General features: G+C 41.2%; 1 protein-coding gene across 1 annotated transcript in view; it reads left to right on the forward strand.

The window, feature by feature from the left end:
* LOC115099616 (IgGFc-binding protein-like) overlaps positions 1–18115 on the forward strand; it is a 277960-nt gene that overhangs the window by 14069 nt on the left and 245776 nt on the right. The window contains exons 4-6 of the mRNA XM_029617348.1: positions 12395–12476; positions 13261–13502; positions 16107–16390. Coding sequence (XP_029473208.1) covers positions 12395–12476; positions 13261–13502; positions 16107–16390 — 608 coding nt within the window. The remainder of the gene's footprint in view (positions 1–12394; positions 12477–13260; positions 13503–16106; positions 16391–18115) is intronic.

Here is an 18115-nt window from a genome sequence, read left to right on the forward strand (position 1 = left end):
AACTTACCAACGCTTATGCTTTATCCTATTTTCTTCTGTTGGATCCTTCTTCCAATTTTTGAATGAAGATCTTTTGGCTAAAATAGCTTCTTTCACCTCACCTTTTCACCATCTGGACTGTCTTTCTAGGATGGTATTTTTTAACAATGTCCATGCCTCTTGCACACTTTTTACCTTTGTAGCTGCTGCTTTCAGTTTTTTTCTTATTCTTATTTTATCAAAGTTTCCCTTTTGAAAGTTTAGCACTAGAGCCATGGATTTGCTTACTGTCCCCCTTCCAGTCATTAATTCAAATTTGATCATATTATGATCACTATTGCCAAGTGGCCCCACCATCGTTACCTCTCTCACCAAATCCTTTGCTCCACTGAGAATTAGATCTAAAATTGCTCCCTCTCTCGTCGGTTCCTGGACCAATTGCTCCATAAAACAGTAATTTATTCCATCTAGTAACTTTAGCATGTCCTGATGTTACATTTATCCAGTCAATATTGGGGTAATTGAAATCTCAAAAACACAAAGTGCAGAACATAGAACTTTTAGTCCTGATCACGAGTAAGTTCCAATAAGTTCATAAAGAAATAAATTCAAATAAATTTTTATTGCGGCAACTCCACTGCATCAGTTCAATAAAGCACACATTTTACAAGGTGCCCCAACACGGAACCGTGTTTCGCCAAAGGCTGCATCGGGGGGACCAACAGGAGTTCAGTCAAATCTGCAATGTTAGAATAGTTTAAAAATCAGGACAACAAATAATGGACTAATACCGATATATAATTAAAACAGTGAAATAGAACATACCTTGGTGCAGTATTCAAAAAGTAACAGGGAGTGCATTTACCCTTAGCATAACCAGGCATTTTAAAGGCAGAATTTAGGCGCCAAAAAACAGGTGATGAAATCACCATTCTCGCGGGAACCAATCATCGGTTCCCAGGATTAATGCGCGCCGAATGAGGAAACTGACAGACAAACCAATATAAAAGTGTATGTAATTATGAAAATAGATGCCACTCAATTTCCCGATTTAGTCCTTTTGGGGAAACGGTATCCAACGTAAAAATCCACTTTTGTTCTTGACGTCCCAAAAATGGTTGAATTTATTTCTTTATGAACTTATTGGAACTTACTCGTGATCAGGACTAAAAGTTCTATGTTCTGCACTTTGTGTTTTTGATTATTCTGTAGTGCAGCCTTTGCTTTGTTTGTTTGGATGTTCCCGCTGTTTGAGCGTTTAAATGGCTGCCGATGATCACATTTTCAGTTATACTGATGCAGAATTCAATGCGGTCCTGACAGACCCTCCTTTTTTCTCTGATTCACCACCAGTGGATATACCTACAGTGACCTGGCCTGATGTTATAAATCTTCAAAAGCGTTACACCCGTGCTGAATTGCACGCAGCAACCCTCATAGAGTATTGTAGAGTTCGCCGGATTCCAAGAGGCTTACGCATCCAAAAAGAGCCTCGTTTACACACTGAGAATCCTGTTTTTTTGACACGTTGGACCCAGATCTTAAACAAATGCTCATTTGATTTAATGGTGCTGATAATTGAAACTACAAAACAAACACAAATAGGATTACAAGAAGAACTTACAAATAATTTGGACATTATTAAAAGTTCTATTGAAGTAGAAGAATTTGACCACAAACATCGTGAATTTTTGGACAATTTATCCAAATTTAGGACTGAATTAAAAACTGGTAAATACAAAAAATTTTTGCGAGACGAGACCGACTATCGGTCGGGTTTTGTTTATCAATGGCAGTCCAAATCTCGTCAAACTTACCCAAAAAAGGTGTCATTCGCTCACGATTCGTCAGGCGACTCATCAGGGGAAGAAGTCAATCAACAGCGCCAGAGGGATCAACCCGTTGCCATACCCGGATCAGATTCATCAGCCTCTTCACGTTATGCTTCAGTTTCTGCTTCTTTTTTGGACTCAGGACACAAACCTCCAGACTCGATTCAACCGCCACGGACGGAACACGTCACTCGGTCCCGCACTCGAGGCAACACTCAATTCCAACGCCCAACCAGAGCTACACGAACTCCGGTGGACCCTTGGCAGTAGAACCTACTGTAGTGTTCAATTTGTCTTCTCACGCTTTATCAGACACTGAACTTGGAGTTTTGCGTAAAGGGCTGTCCTTTGTGCCCACAGAAAAATGCAATATATTTGACTTACAAGTGCATTTACAGCGATTCTATAGATCACTACGGTTAAAATCTTTTTTTGCTGATTCCCCACCAGTCTATGATGCATCTTTGGTCCATGTAAAATCACGTTGGACCCCTCCTGGTCCGATTGATCCATTAATTTTAGCTTTTGAGAAATTAGTGAATCAAGATGTACGGACCCTTGCTTCAGTAAATCATTTTACCTATTTCAATTTATCCCAGACAGAGGTGCGGGCTATAAAGTGTTTGCAAGCAGATTCCAAGATTGTAATAAAACCAGCGGATAAGGGGGGTGGGATTGTTATTCAGAACAAGACACAATATGATATTGAGGTATATCGGCAATTGAGCAACATCACATTTTACTGCCCTTTGCCTGGGGATCCTACCATTTATTTAAGATCTCTGATTGAACCTATAGTCCACCAGGCATTAGATATGAAAATGTTAACCTTGCGAGAGAGTAAATTTCTGTTAATTGAACATCCCCTCACTCCTGTCCTGTATACTCTCCCTAAGATTCACAAAGATATAGAGAACCCTCCTGGTCGCCCAATCGTGGCCGGGATTGGCTCCCTGCTTGAGCCTCTTTCAAAATTCGTAGACTTATTTTTAAAGCCCTTGGTGCCTTTAAGCAGATCATATATTCGTGACTCCTCCCACTTCATTACTATTTTGGACTCATTGCCTCTCCCTACTGAGCAATTCTTTTTTGTTACACTAGATATAGTATCTCTTTACTCCAATATACCGCAAACTGAAGCATTACAAGTGATTGAAGAAGCTTTGGACTCTCGACTTGCCCCTTGCCGTATCTCAACTTCTTTCATTTTGAAACTTGCTGAAATTGCTCTTACTAAAAATTTCTTTTATTTTGAGGGTAAGTTTTACCAACAAGTTAAAGGCACAGCTATGGGGGCCACTATGGCCCCCAGTCTTGCTTGCTTGTATGTGTCTAAATTTGAGGACACTTATATTTACCCTTCACATTGGTCCACATACTTAGCATTATGGGTCCGTTTCATAGATGACATTTTTATCATTTGGCAGGGCACCGACGTTCAATTCTTAATGTTTCTAGATTGGCTAAACTCCCTTAACCAACATCTTCAGTTTTATTTTGTCATAGATCCATCATCGATTGCTTTTTTGGACATTCTAGTTTTTGTTAAAGATAACACTTTCCACACCACTATCTTTAGGAAAACTACAGATAGAAACACCCTATTAGCCTTTGATAGTTGCCATCCAAGAAATCTCCGTAAGAATATCCCTACTGGGCAGTTTTTACGATTAAGGCGTCTTTGTTCCACTCGTGAAGAATTTCTGAAACAAGCACAAATTATGACTGCTCGTTTTTTGGCAAGAGGTTATCCTACTACAGTCATCCGGCAAGCATTCAAACGGGCTTTGTATGTAAATCGAGATTTACTTTTTTTACCCCAGTCTTCTTCATCAGAGCCATCCAATAATTGCATACTCCCTTTTTCTCCTCTAAGTCGGAAGGTCACCAAAATTGTTCGCACACACTGGCAGTCCTTATCTCTACATCAAATGTTTCAGGGTTCTTTGAGGTTTACCTTTCGGAGAGGGCATAATTTAAGGGATAAACTGGTGCATGCGCATCAGGAGATGGTGGACACGTCCCCTCTGGGAGATTGTGCACATCGACCTTGTGGCCACTCTATAGCTTGTCCCCATACAGAGACTCTTTCATCATTCCAACATCCAATCACTCAAAAATCTTTCCATTTCAAATCTAACTCTGATTGTACATCACAGGGTGTTATTTATGTCATCAAATGCCCGTGTCCTTTTCTTTATGTTGGAAAAACTTCACGCAAAATTAAAACTCGTATTTTTGAACATTGTTCAAATATTCGAACGTCCCAAGAGCAAGAACCCCTGGTAGCACACTGGTTAAGTTCCTTGCACATGATTTCTGACCTGTGGTTTACCGTGATCGAAGTGGTCTCGAAACCGACTCGGGGTGGCAATTATTTAGAATTTTTGGGACGTCAAGAACAAAAGTGGATTTTTACGTTGGATACCGTTTCCCCAAAAGGACTAAATCGGGAAATTGAGTGGCATCTATTTTCATAATTACATACACTTTTATATTGGTTTGTCTGTCAGTTTCCTCATTCGGCACGCATTAATCCTGGGAACCGATGATTGGTTCCCGCGAGAATGGTGATTTCATCACCTGTTTTTTGGCGCCTAAATTCTGCCTTTAAAATGCCTGGTTATGCTAAGGGTAAATGCACTCCCTGTTACTTTTTGAATACTGCACCAAGGTATGTTCTATTTCACTGTTTTAATTATATATCGGTATTAGTCCATTATTTGTTGTCCTGATTTTTAAACTATTCTAACATTGCAGATTTGACTGAACTCCTGTTGGTCCCCCCGATGCAGCCTTTGGCGAAACACGGTTCCGTGTTGGGGCACCTTGTAAAATGTGTGCTTTATTGAACTGATGCAGTGGAGTTGCCGCAATAAAAATTTATTTGAATTTATTTCTTTATGAACTTATTGGAACTTACTCGTGATCAGGACTAAAAGTTCTATGTTCTGCACTTTGTGTTTTTGATTATTCTGTAGTGCAGCCTTTGCTTTGTTTGTTTGGTAATTGAAATCTCCCATTATTATTGCACTACCAATTTGGTTAGCTTCCCTAATTTCTCTTAGCATTTCACTGTCCATCTCACCATCTTGGCCAGGTGGACGGTAGTATACTCCTATCACTATACTCTTCCCCAACACACAAGGGATTTCTACCCATAAAGATTCGATTGTGCATTCAGTTTCATGTAGGATCTTTATTCTGTTGGACTCTATATCTCGGACATAAAGCGCTACTCTGCCTCCCAGATGCTCCTGTCTGTCATTGTGATATCATTTGTATCCCAGTAGAGCACTGTCCCATTGGCTATCCTCTTTCCACCATGTCTCTAAGATGCCAATTAAGTCTATGTCATCATTCACTGCTATACATTCTAAATTCTCCCATCTTAATTCTTAGACTTCTGGCATTAGCTTACAAACATTTCAAAGTGTGTTTTTAGTTTGTATTTTCTTTCAGCTTTTTAATTGATAGGGATAAATTGGAATTTTTTAGCTCAGGTGAGGTTTTAATTACAGGCACTTGGACTACTTTTCTTATTATTGGAACCTCACTCTTGGGATACCGTAATTCTAATGCACCATTGGTATCCTTTGAAGATATCTCCCTCCGAACCATGCGCTGCTGAGTGACTGTCGGCTTTCCCCTTTGTTCTAGTTTAAAAGCTGCTCTATCTCCTTTTTAAAGGTTAGTGCCAGCAGTTTGATTCCATCCTGGTTAAGGTGGAGGCCATCCCTTCGAAAAAGACTCTCCCTTCCCCAAAAGGTTCCCCAGTTCCTTACAAAACTGCAACCCTCTTTGTTGCACCATCATCTTATTCATACATTGAGACTCCGGAGCTCTGCCTGCCTCTGGGGACCTGCGTATGGAACAGGGAGCATTTCAGAGAATGCTACCCTGGAGGTTCTGATTTCAAATTTCTACCAATAGTCTAAATTTGGCTTCCAGAACATCCCTCCCACATTTTCCTATGACGGTGTCCACATGTACCACGACAGCCGGTTCCTCCCCAGCACTGTCTAAAATCCTATCTAGGTGATGCGTGAGGTCTGCCACTTTCGCACCAGGTAGGCATGTTACCAGGCGGTCTTCACGTCCACCAGCTACCCGGATGTCTACATTCTTAATAATCGAATCACCAACGGCCGACCTAACCCTTCCCTCCTGGGCAGTAGGCCTTGGAGACTCATTTCATTTTTCATTTCATTTAAAAAAATTTATTAATCGCTTAACACAAAAGGCCTAAGCGATATACAAAATGAACATACATAATAAAAACAAGAAAATTAACAAAACCAAAACAAACAAACATTATAAATTATATAAAATAATAAAAATACAATAATATCACATCTGAATAAAAATGAACATTTTTACTTCAGTACAATAATCATAAACACAGAAGCAAAATGAGAATCGAACAATGCATTACAACCTGAACGCACGGGCAAGGAGAAATTCTTTATAGGATGATTTAAATTTCTTAACATCGTCCATAGATCTCAATTCTATAGGGATTGAATTCCATTGAGAGGGTGCCGCAATTGAAAAAGAGGTCTCTCGGGTACTAAACAGACGAGCTTGACGAATAGAAGGGACTTCGAGATAATTCAATTGTGAAGATCTCAGGCATCTCACTGGCTTATATATTCTCAATAAAGCATTAAACCAATGTGACGAGTTGGAGTTACATAGTTTAAAGACAATTAAACCAATTTTAAAGGAAATCCGGTCGCAAACAGGTAACCAATTAAGGTGACAAAGCACTGGTGAAATTCTCTCAAAACGTTTTAGATTGGAAACCAACCGAGCAGCTGAATTTAATAACAACTGAAGAGAATGAATTTGACATTTTGGTAACCCAATGTAAAGTCCATTACAATAATCGATATGCGGAAATATAAGCGCACGAACAACGGTCAAAAAATCCCTCTCATAGAGCAAATGACGTAATCCAACAAGTAGACGCAATTTGAAAAAACCAGTTTTGATAAGCATTCTAATTTGAGGTTTAAAGGATAGGTTGGAGTCCAACAAGAAACCCAAACTCTTAATCGGAGACAAAAGAGGATATGAAATATTATTGATAGACAAAGAATTCTGAATAGGAATGGATAATGATCGATGAATTAACAGCATAGTCGTCTTATTAATATTGAGAAGTAATTTATTATGTTTCAGCCAACGATTAATTGTATCTAAACATAAGGTGAGAGAATCTACTGTTTCCTGCCAGGACTTCTTTACTTTGACATAAAATTGTATGTCATCTGCATATAACTTGAAGCCATCAGTGATGATGGCTAAAAGTTTAGTTATTGGGGCCAGATAAATGTTAAACAACATAGCAGAAAGAGCAGAGCCTTGTGGGACCCCAACCTTCAAAGCCTGAGCGTCAGAGGCATAGTTGTTAAATTTAATCGTCTGAGACCGATCTGAAAGATAATTCTGAAACCAGCTAAGCACTGTTCCTGTAATGCCACACTCTCTCAAACGAAACAACAGAATTTCATGATCTATAGAATCAAAAGCGGATGTAATATCTAATGAGACTAATATAAATTGTTCACCACGATCGAGACCTCTTTTAAAGGAGTCGACCAAAGAGATCAAAAGAAGCTCTGTATTAAGGCCTCGCCGAAAACCAAATTGATGGGGGCTTAAGATGTCATATTTCTCAAGGAAATTAGTAAGTTGTTGAAGCACAATCCCTTCAATAACTTTAGCTGGTAAAGGAAGCGAAGAAATTGGTCTATAATTTTCAACCTTTGATGCATCTAATGCAGGCTTTTTTAACAAAGGTTTAACTACAGCAGATTTCAGCATTAAAGGCATTATACCTGTGCTAAGAGAGGAATTAACAAGAGAAGTGAGTGAAGATTTCAGTACCTCAAAAATCTCTTTAAAAGAGATTGTTGAAATTTTTAAAAGTGGACACATAGTATTGTTGAGATTCGCTATAGTGCTTACTAATTGGGTAGAGGCCACCTGTTCAAATTCAGACCATAGAGAAGGGCCACAGTCTGATATCTCAAGGTACCAAGATGGAACATCCTTAAAGGCTAATAGTAAGGATTCTAATTTGGTAGAGAAATACTGAACAAATGAGTCAACATGTAGTAAAGAAGAATCAGAGGATTTTTTAGAACTCTGTTTTCGAGTCAATCTATGTACTAAAGTAAATAGAGCTTTAGAATCAAAACCAAATTCATAAATCTTTTTTGCATAATAATCCTTCTTAGCAACTAATACAGCAGGTTGAAATTCTTTTAACAATGATCGAAAAGAATTTGCATTGTCAGAAGAAGGATGCCTTGACCACTTGCGCTCCAATTTGCGCAGCTGTTGGCGCAACAAAATTATAGCAGGGGACTTCCAAGGACAAAGCTGTCTTTTATTAGAATCAGACATAGAAAAAGATTTCAGCGGAGCAATTTTATCGATGGAATTAACTAGACAGGAAAACCATTGATTAAAAGAAAGATTTAGATCAGCATCATGAAAAACCAGGAAAATCCTTCAGAGAATCTTTTAATTTACTAATGTCTAAGAAAGACCTTTTCTCAAATATCTCATCACTGTCATTACAATTTGGGCTTCCTGTTGGGCCATGAAGACAAAAACTAAGCAATGAATGATCAGACCAAGGAACTGTTCTGTTATTTAATGAGCCTACTAACTTTAAATTAGAATTTTCATTAATAAAAACTAAATCTAATAAATTGCCTAATCGATGTGTGGCTGAAGTCACCATCTGGAACCAACCTAAAGAAAGCAAAATATCATGACACAATTGCACCTGAAAATCAGAACTGGAATGACTAAAAGGAAGATTGAAATCACCCAGTAAAATCATATTATTAAAACAGACTGGAGCCAAAAATAGTTGTTCAAAAAGAAGAGAAAGATTTGACTGTAGAACTTTAGGAGGACAATAAACTAAACAAATAGAAAAACAAGAATTATGACCTAACAGCAATTCCTGTGCTGATGCCCCACTAAGATTTTGAGATTTTAAATTGGAACATTCTCTACAAATTACTAAAAGGCCACCGCCCCGACCTGAAGTTCTGGGCTGTGAAAAGAAGGTGAAACCTTGAGGACAAAGCTGGTTTAAGACAATAAAGTCTGAATCAAGTAGCCAACTCTCAACTATACATAATATATCAAGCTTCTCGTCAATTATAAGATCATGTATGATCTGAAACTTACTCCTAACTGATTGAGCATTTACCAACGCTATTCTAATATCTTGAAAAGTAGAAACAGGGCATAAATCAGATAACGGAATTTTCACTAGATGAGAAGAATGCCGAGAAACTTTCCTAGCACACACATTCCTTTTCGCTAAAGAACCATACACACCTTTACCAGAGATCACTGGAATAGAATAACCTAAAGAGAACATATCATCGGACAATAATGCGGCACCCTCATCAGCACTCGTCACGCACGAAGGAGCGCACAAAGGAGCACAGGCTCCTTTGTCGTGCTCCTTCGTCGACGCGACAAGTTGCGCGACGCTCTGGCGCGAGGCGCCTCTGGCGTCCAAGGCGGACTTTTGACCCTCCCCACAGAGTGACATCACTGTGGGGGCGTGGCTCCCAGCCCGAAGAGCTGGAAACGGGGCTGGCAAACACGGGAGAAAAGTCCTTGAATTCTCACCCTCTCCTCTCTCAAATTTGGTCGGGCTGTATGGTGGTAACAGCCCCGATAGTCCGGAGAAAGGAGGGAAGACTTCTGTAGTTGGTGTGAAAGACTTCTGTAGTTGGTGTGAAAAGACAATGCACCATCTGGAGAGCAGGTTCTTATAGAAACATAGAAACATAGAAATGACGGCAGAAGAAGACCAAACGGCCCATCCAGTCTGCCCAGCAAGCTTCACACATTTTTTCTCATACTTATCTGTTTCTCTTAGCTCTTTGGTTCTATTTCCCTTCCACCCCCACCATTAATGTAGAGAGCAGTGATGGAGGTGCATCCAAGTGAAATATCAAGCTTGATTAGTTAGGGGTAGTAACCGCCGCAATAAGCAAGCTACACCCATGCTTATTTGTTTTACCCAGACTATGTTATTCAGCCCTTATTGGTTGTTTTTCTTCTCCCCTGCTGTTGAAGCAGGGGATATGCGTGAAGTATCAGTTTTTCTTCTCCCCTGCCGTTGAAGCAGGGAGCTATGCTGGATATGCGTGAAGTATCAGTTTTTCTTCTCCCCTGCCGTTGAAGCAGAGAGCTATGCTGGATATGGGTTGAACGTGAAGTATCAGGCTTATTTGGTTTGGGGTAGTAACCGCCGTAACAAGCCAGCTACTCCCCGCTTTGTGAGTGCGAATCATTTTTTCTTCTCCCCTGCCGTTGAAGCAGTGAGCTATGCTGCAGGATCCTTTCCTGCCGTTGAAAGGCAGGGGAGAAGGATCCTGCTATGCTGCAGGATCCTTCTCCCCTGCCGTTGAAGCAGTGAGCTATGCTACAGGATCCTTTCCTGCTGTACCAGATTGAAGCTTTCCGATAATGAGACCTTCTTCTTCTAAGGCAGCACCAGGGCTGCCAGTCTGAAGTTGAGACTTGGCTACTATGTCCCTGTCTCTCTGTCTGCCTCAGCTCCTCCAGGTCTGCCACTCTAGCCTCCAGAGATCGGACTCGTTCTCTGAGAGCCAGGAGCTCTTTGCATCGCATGCACATGTACAACTTCTCACCGGTGGGTATAAAATCATACATGTGACACTCGATGCAAAAGACTGGGAGGCTCCCCTCTTGCTGCTGGACTGCTGCCTTCATCTTAAATTTGTTCAGTTTCTAGTTAAGTTTTAGGTTATTATGGGACTAGGAATATGTCTAATTAGAGTCCTTTAAATGTGTTAGTGTATTCACTATCGGCTGGATTTTAAAACCCCGGCGCACGTAAATTTCAGGGTTTACGCGCGTGGCTGGGCCTTAACGCGCACCGGGCCAATTTTCAAACGGGCCCGGCGCGTGTAAGGCGTAAAAGTTGGCAGGCCGGGACAGCGCCATTCCTCACTGTCCCAGAGACTCGTGCGCCAGCAGCAAATTACTTCAGGGTAGGGTCCAATTAAGGACCGTACTGGGAGAGAACTGGGGAAGGCCCCGATGCATCGCTGTGTGAAAATGGCCAAAGTTGACTCCCACCCTTGCGTGCGCCACTCCCGATTTTATAACATGTGCGCTCTGGCGCACACATGCTATAAAATCGTGCGTCCATGTGTGCCTGCCAATGGTGTGCGCAAATGGCCGCGCGTGCGTATTTTTAAAAAATCTACCCTTATATGTCTGGTAGTGGCCTACAGAGGAATGACCAAACTCTCAATAAGGTGTGGGGAATTCATGGTGAAGTTAAAAGGCTGATTTTTTTTTTTAGTGTGAAAGCGGCACCTGCCTATTAATTAAAGGATGAGCTATGGGTGGGTGGGTGAGGGGTGGGAGGGTTAGGAAATACAGTCTAACTTCTGTTTTTGCGCTGCCTTACTGACTATTAAAAGCACAAACACACTAAGTAATATACCCCAATAGTTTACTTTTCCCCAATACTTTCCAAAGCAAAACTTACTGATTCCTTTCAGCCACCAGCAAGGTGATCCTCTCCTCTCAGTGCTCCCTGTCCGTTTTGACTTAGGCCTGCTCCTCTGAATGAGTTACCATGGAATACCCTTCCTTCCAGGAGATGAAAGGCGGGCTCCTAGTGATAAGTACTGGGTTTTCCTGTCCCCCTCTGGTGTACCTAGGGACCGTTTTAGTAAAGAGTCCCACAGCAGAGAACGAAAAAAACAAGAATGTCCTTCTCAAGCTTTCCTCACAGGCAGAAATGGTGACACAAAATTAGTCTGAAATAAAATTAGGAACCAAAAGCTTCAGAAAAATCCTAGAAAAAAAAAAATCCTCTTTGAAGGCAAGGAGTGCTGCCACTCTGAATTCCTGAGGACGTGAGCCACCAATTCTCCTCCAGGAAGGAGGTACAGTGCTCCTGAAGACAGAAGCAGGATGCCTCCTCACACAGTAAAAGAAACTGTCCCATCACCTAGACAAACCCTGCCAGACCGGATGGGTGCTGGGACAAGAATCTGTCTCTTACCTCTCCCTCTCTGGTACCAAGCTTTGAGGAATGACTTTGAGAGCTACTCCAAAACACTCCTTTGGCACCAAACTCCTACTCCCCTTCTCCGCCTGCAGGTTGGGGGAACCGATACCACAATGGCATTGCAGAAGGTGCTGGAAAAGAATGATCTACCCCTACCTTAAAACCCCAGGATAAGGTCAAATCAAAATGGGGGCCTATGGGGGTCTCTACAGTTGGAGAAAGCATGAAACAAAAGACTGATGATGTTTCATGCAAGTAGGAAAAAAAAGGTCTATCTGTATCAAAAACCAACCCCCCCCCCAAGATTCAGAATATTACTGTCCGTCTTAGGGCCTGATTCATCAAGGCATTTTCCCATAGACAAAGAATGGGAGAAAAGCCTTAGCGAATCAGGCAGTTAATTTGCAAAATAATTAGAAATTCTTGGTTTGAAAATCTATCTGTCTGTTCCACTTAACCCCTGTTTATGTTTCGTGTGCTCCTATAGGTGATTTTCGAGGCAGTTCGAGGACTCACAGAATATGGTGACACAGCTGTAGACAATGTTGCAGTCAGGAGAGGTCCCTGTGGTAAGTATATATTTACCTAGCCTATTACCTACTGTATATAAAGTTCACTGCAGCATTTCAAATCAATTAGTTACTTTTTTTTTTTTTAACAGCTGTGGCAATTACTATACTAAAGGGCGCCATGCACATCCGGATTAAATGTTGACTTTTGCTCCAGATGTGCATCGCCAGCAGTCCCTCACAGGTGAAACTGATTGCCCTCCATGGGTTGTCTAAGTGATGCATAGCTTAATAAATGATGGCGGATAATGACCCAATGGCCCATCCAGTCTGCCCAGCAAGTTGTTTAGGGTAGTAACTGCCACTCTGTGCAGGTTACCTGTTGCACCTAAAGTTAACCAAGGTTACCCCTTTTTTTCATTTCCATCTTCTGGCCATTAGGGATCATCTGTGATTATCCAACACTCTTTTGAATCCCATTATAGTTCCTGTCTTCACCACCTCTTCCAGAAGGGCGTTCCGTGCTTTATTGTGAAGAAATATTTCCTGACATTGTTGCCGAGTTTATCCATTTGGAGATTCAGCTCTTGACCCATAGTAACATAGTATAAATATATTATAATTTAGGTGGTGATAATTAATTCTAGTTGGATAAGAAGCTCAGGAAGCAGAGAGGAGACCTTCACACAAACATGTTTCTGACTTTATGTGCCATCGAGCTGCTCTTAAAAAAAACAGGAGCCTTGGGTATACTACGCCTGTTATCAGAGCAAATTGTGAAAACAGAGCAGCAAACTTCGGTAACTACCACCCAGCATCTGAAAATACCTTTCTTTCTCCACAGAATCAACCTGCAGCGTGCACAGTGACCCACATTACCACACGTTTGACAAGCAGTCCCACGCCTTCATGGGAACCTGCACGTACACTCTTTCTAAACTGTGTGATGCTGCTGCCGATCTACCATACTTCAATGTCGAAGCTGCCAATGAGCACAGAGGAGGCAACAGCCATGTCTCCTACGTACGGCACATGAATGTGGATGTGTATGGCAACAGGATAGCTCTGGAGAAGGAGCAGGTCAAGGTGAGAAGGACAGATAAGCTGGGGTAATTTTCCTTTCTGGCTGGTGCAGGGTTGAGAACTTTGGATGGGGTTTGACTTTTGGTATGCTCTTAGGTGATTATTTTATTGCTGTTGATCATTTAAAGTTTATTACCTTATTCAGAGAATTGCTGCATTTATGCTTATTGGCTGTGCATTTTTGTTTGTCTTTGGTAGCGATCATTTTATTATTTTATTGTTCCTTGTTTTATGTTTTGTAATGGTCCATCTTATGTTTTATGTATTTCTATGTTTCTCTTGTTTTGTTATTGTATACCTCCTGGGGCAGTGTTTTGGAAAAGTAGTAAAAAAATCATTCAATTAAATCGTAAAATTAATTCAATTGAACTGTATGTAGACATTTACTTGGTTTGCATGTTCTCACTCTTGGCTTCTGTAGGTTTGGAGGTATTGGTAAACTGGTACTTCAATGACCTGTGCAAGTATTTTCATAAGCAGACTATGTGCATACTTCCTAAAAGATCTGTTTCCACATATAAGTGACTGTTATTATGCGATGGAGAAGGTACAGAGAAGGGCAACCAAAATGATAAAGGGATTGGAACAGCTCCCCTATGAGGAAAGACTGAAGAGGTTAGGGCTGTTCAGCTTGGAGAAGAGACGGCTGAGGGGGATATGATAGAGGTGTTTAAGATCATGAGAGGTCATGAACGAGTAGATGTGAATAGGTTATTTACACTTTCGAATAATAGAAGGACTAGGGGGCATTCCATGAAGTTAGCAAGTAGCACTTTAAAACTAATAGGAGAAAGTTCTTTTTCATTCAATGCACAATAAAGCTCTGGAATTTGTTGCCAGAGGATGTGGTTAGTGCAGTTAGTGTAGCTGGGTTCAAAAAAGGTTTGGATAAGTTCTTGGAGGAGAAGTCCATTAATGGCTATTAATCAAGTTTACTTAGGGAATAGTCACTGCTATTAATTGCATCAGTGGCATGGGATCTTCTTAGTGTTTGGGTAATTGCCAGGTTCTTGTGGTCTTGTTTGGCCTCTGTTGGAAACAGGATGCTGGGCTTGATGGACCCTTGGTCTGACCCAGCATGGCAATTTCGTATGTTCTTATGTATTACAAATATTAAGCTCTTAAAATCTGTGGAGGTTTCTTTCTGCTCCTTTGGGCTTACAGCTCAATCAGAACCAGCCTCTTTTGGGTTATAGCGCCAAGAATATTTATTCACGACTATTTGGGAAGGGGCTTTCCCTGCTTTTAAATCCCCTTTCCAGGGACGGATTTAGGATTTTGCCGCCTCTAGGTACTTTTGGTGCTTTCAGCCCCCCACCTCCTTGTAAGGGTCTATTTCATGGAAGCAGGGGGCCGATCTCTGCTGAATGAGCTACAGCAGAGCTGGAAGGCAGCAAATCTTAGCCAGCCTGCCGCCCTTAAATATCTGTCACCCTACGCACGGTCATTATGGGTGCCTATTGGCAAATCCAGGGCTAGTCCTCCTTCCAAATCAGTCCAGTCCTTAGCCGGGGCCACAAACAGAGGCTCCTGAATTAACCTGGCTAAAACAGACCCTAAATCTGGTCATCAGGTGTCCCCACCGAGTGAGGGCTGAGAGTTCATCCCCCACCCCAGGGGTTATGAATGCATCGGCCCCAGCACCAGTCAGGCCAGGAAGCAGAGGCCTGGCCCATGAATCAAGCCCAGGTTTTCTGCATAGCATTTACAATGAGTTTCGATGCATTTCATCAGTATGAAATATCTTGCCCAAGGCATGAAACAAACCGACATCCTTCATCAAGTTGTAGTCTAAATTTCTATTAAAACATATTGGGTTTTAACATCTGAAAGAAGGACTTGGGTGATATGGAAGATCATGTACTACAACGCCGTTTTATGTTGGTTCAATACAAGGCAGCACAAAGTACCGAACCTCTATAAAAACTATGACTGTCTTTCAAACCTAGTAAGAGCACGAGTGTGCTAGGTATTTCACCTTTCTATCTAGTGAAGATTCGCTTGCTCTCATCCCCCTGCTGAAGACTAGTGGCCTGTTTGGTAGGAGATGCCACTCTTCTCAGGTCTGAACCTCTTCCGTCCATCAGCTAACCCTTTACTGCTCATAGACTTGGACAAGACGAGCAGAAAGGAAGTGATCAACCATATTATACACAGGAAGTAAGAGAGGCCTGAGAATATGACACGCGGCTACCTGACTCTGTGTGGGTGCGCGAACAACAATAACTGCAAAAAACCAGAGGAGTGGGCTTCAGACCTCACCCAATAAGGCATTATGGGCCTGATTTACTAAGCTTTTTTTTCCCTCATAGGTACAGAATAGGAAAAAAGCCTTAGTAAATGAGACCCTTTATTTATAAAGATTTGGGTATAATGAAGCGCATGCATTATCACCTTTGCTGTTACTGGTTTTGTTCGATGCTTTCAAGTCTGTGCTCAGAATACATCTGCATGCCCACTTCTGCACAAAACATATGCGTCATAACTGTTACATATATGACCTGTTGAAGTGATCTTTGAAAGCAGTTTGCTGCTAATGGTTATCTATAACATAGCATATGGTAAGAGAGGAATATGCAGCAGGAAACTTTGTTCCTTTACTTTCAGGTGAATGGCTTAGTGCAGACACTTCCTCTTAATCCACATCCAAATATAACCATTGGCTTCAGTGGCCTGTACGTCATGGTTAACACTAGTTTTGGACTGCGAGTAAAATTTGACAGAAACCACAGAGCTGAAGTAACCCTTCCCAGCATATTTAGCGGGAAAGTGTGTGGCATGTGCGGAAATTACAACGGCAAGCCGGCAGACGACTTCCTTAATCCAGATGGTCAAATGGAAGCAAACTCTATCAGCCTGGGCAACAGCTGGCAGGTTTACAATGACTCCAGGTAGGGCATCATCTCACACAATTTAATAAGATTAATACCGGAGTTGTATTCCAAGTATACTGTAATGAGGAGTCGCTCAGATCTTTATAAATGGGATGTTGTTGGATGTTAATAGAGATTTGAAAATGCCAATCACATGAGCCCGTATTTTAAAAAATAAAGCTTATAGAATATGCTGAATTATATGCTTGAACCTGGGGCAAAATCCAAAATGGCACACGTGGGGGGCAAAAGAAGCTCAGCTAGTTGCTATATTTGAATTTTGGCACAAGCAGGACAAGAGGGAAGATGACTCTCTCCTGCCCCATCTACCATGGGCCAACTCTAGATGGGATAGGCTGGGGAGGGTGAACTGATGGTGGGCTGGGGGGCAGAGCCTGCCTCTGCTGCTAAGGTGGGTGGAGGAGGGCCCAGGGAACATTTGCTTGGGTTTATAGAGGGACAGGAAATTGCAGTTCATATTGGAACTTGCATTAATCTCTGGAGGCTAATGCAAAAAAAGTGAAATGCACCCCATTTTAATATTAATGGGCTGTTTTGCATGTATTTGCATGTGACACCGCTCACTAACCATGGCAGTCTGCAATAAATCCGCATGTTTAATGTATGTTAATGCTGTGCTTGTCTTAATACATTTTAGTACATTGGCTCCAAAGAGGTCTATATTCAAAGGGTTTTTCTGGAGTTACTCAGTCAAACTCCAATGTTTTAAATTTCCATCCTGCTCAAAATTTGCCCAGACAAAACTTACCTGCACAAAAAGAAGTTATGCTATGGGTGTTTCCACGGTACAGTTTTACTTCATTCAGCTAGTGCTGATATTCAGCACTGGCTGGATAAAGTAAGTATTACTCTGGTAACTCTGTCCAGATAACTGTCCTGAAGATACTTGGACAACATTGTCTGGTAACTTTAGACCTGATATTCAGCCGGCACAGATTTTATTAAGAAATGGAAACAACAAGTCAGGCGTTCAATTTGCCGATGACACAAAATTATTCAGAGTTGTTAAATCACGTGAGGACTGTGAGAAATTGCATGAAGATCTTGCAAAACTTGAAGAATGGGCATGTAAATGGCAAATGAAATTTAATGTGGACCAGTGCAAAGTGATGCACTTGGGGAAGAGTGATGCACTTGGAACCTTGGATTGTGTAAATTATAGTTACACAATCCAAGGTTCCATATTAGGAGTCACCACTCAGGAAAAGGATCTAGGCGTCATCGTTGATAATACGTTGAAATCTTCTACTCAGTGTTCAGCAGCAGCCAAGAAAGCAAATAGAATGCTAGGGGTTATTAGAAAAGGAATGGAGAATAAAACAGAGAATATCATAATGCCTCTGTATCGCTCCGTGGTGCGACCTCATCTTTATTGTGTGCAGTTCTGGTCACCACATCTCAAAAAAGATATAGCAGAATTAGAAGAGGTACAGAGAAGGGGAACCAAAATGATAAAGGGGATGGAACAATTCCCCTGTAAGAAAAAGTTAAAGAGAAAAGATGCGGAGGGGAGATATGATAGAGGTTTATAAAATAATGAGTGGAATGGAACGAGTAAATGTTAATCGGTTGTTTACTCTTTCAAAAAGTACAAAGACTAGGGGACGCACAATGAGGTAACTAGGTGATATATTTAAAACTAATAAGAGAAAATATTTTTTTCTCACCATATAATTAAGCTCTGGAATTCATTGCCAGAGGTTGCGGTAAAAGCTGTAGTGT

Source organism: Rhinatrema bivittatum, chromosome 9 (genome assembly GCF_901001135.1).
Source record: "Rhinatrema bivittatum chromosome 9, aRhiBiv1.1, whole genome shotgun sequence".
Lineage (NCBI taxonomy): Eukaryota > Metazoa > Chordata > Amphibia > Gymnophiona > Rhinatrematidae > Rhinatrema > Rhinatrema bivittatum.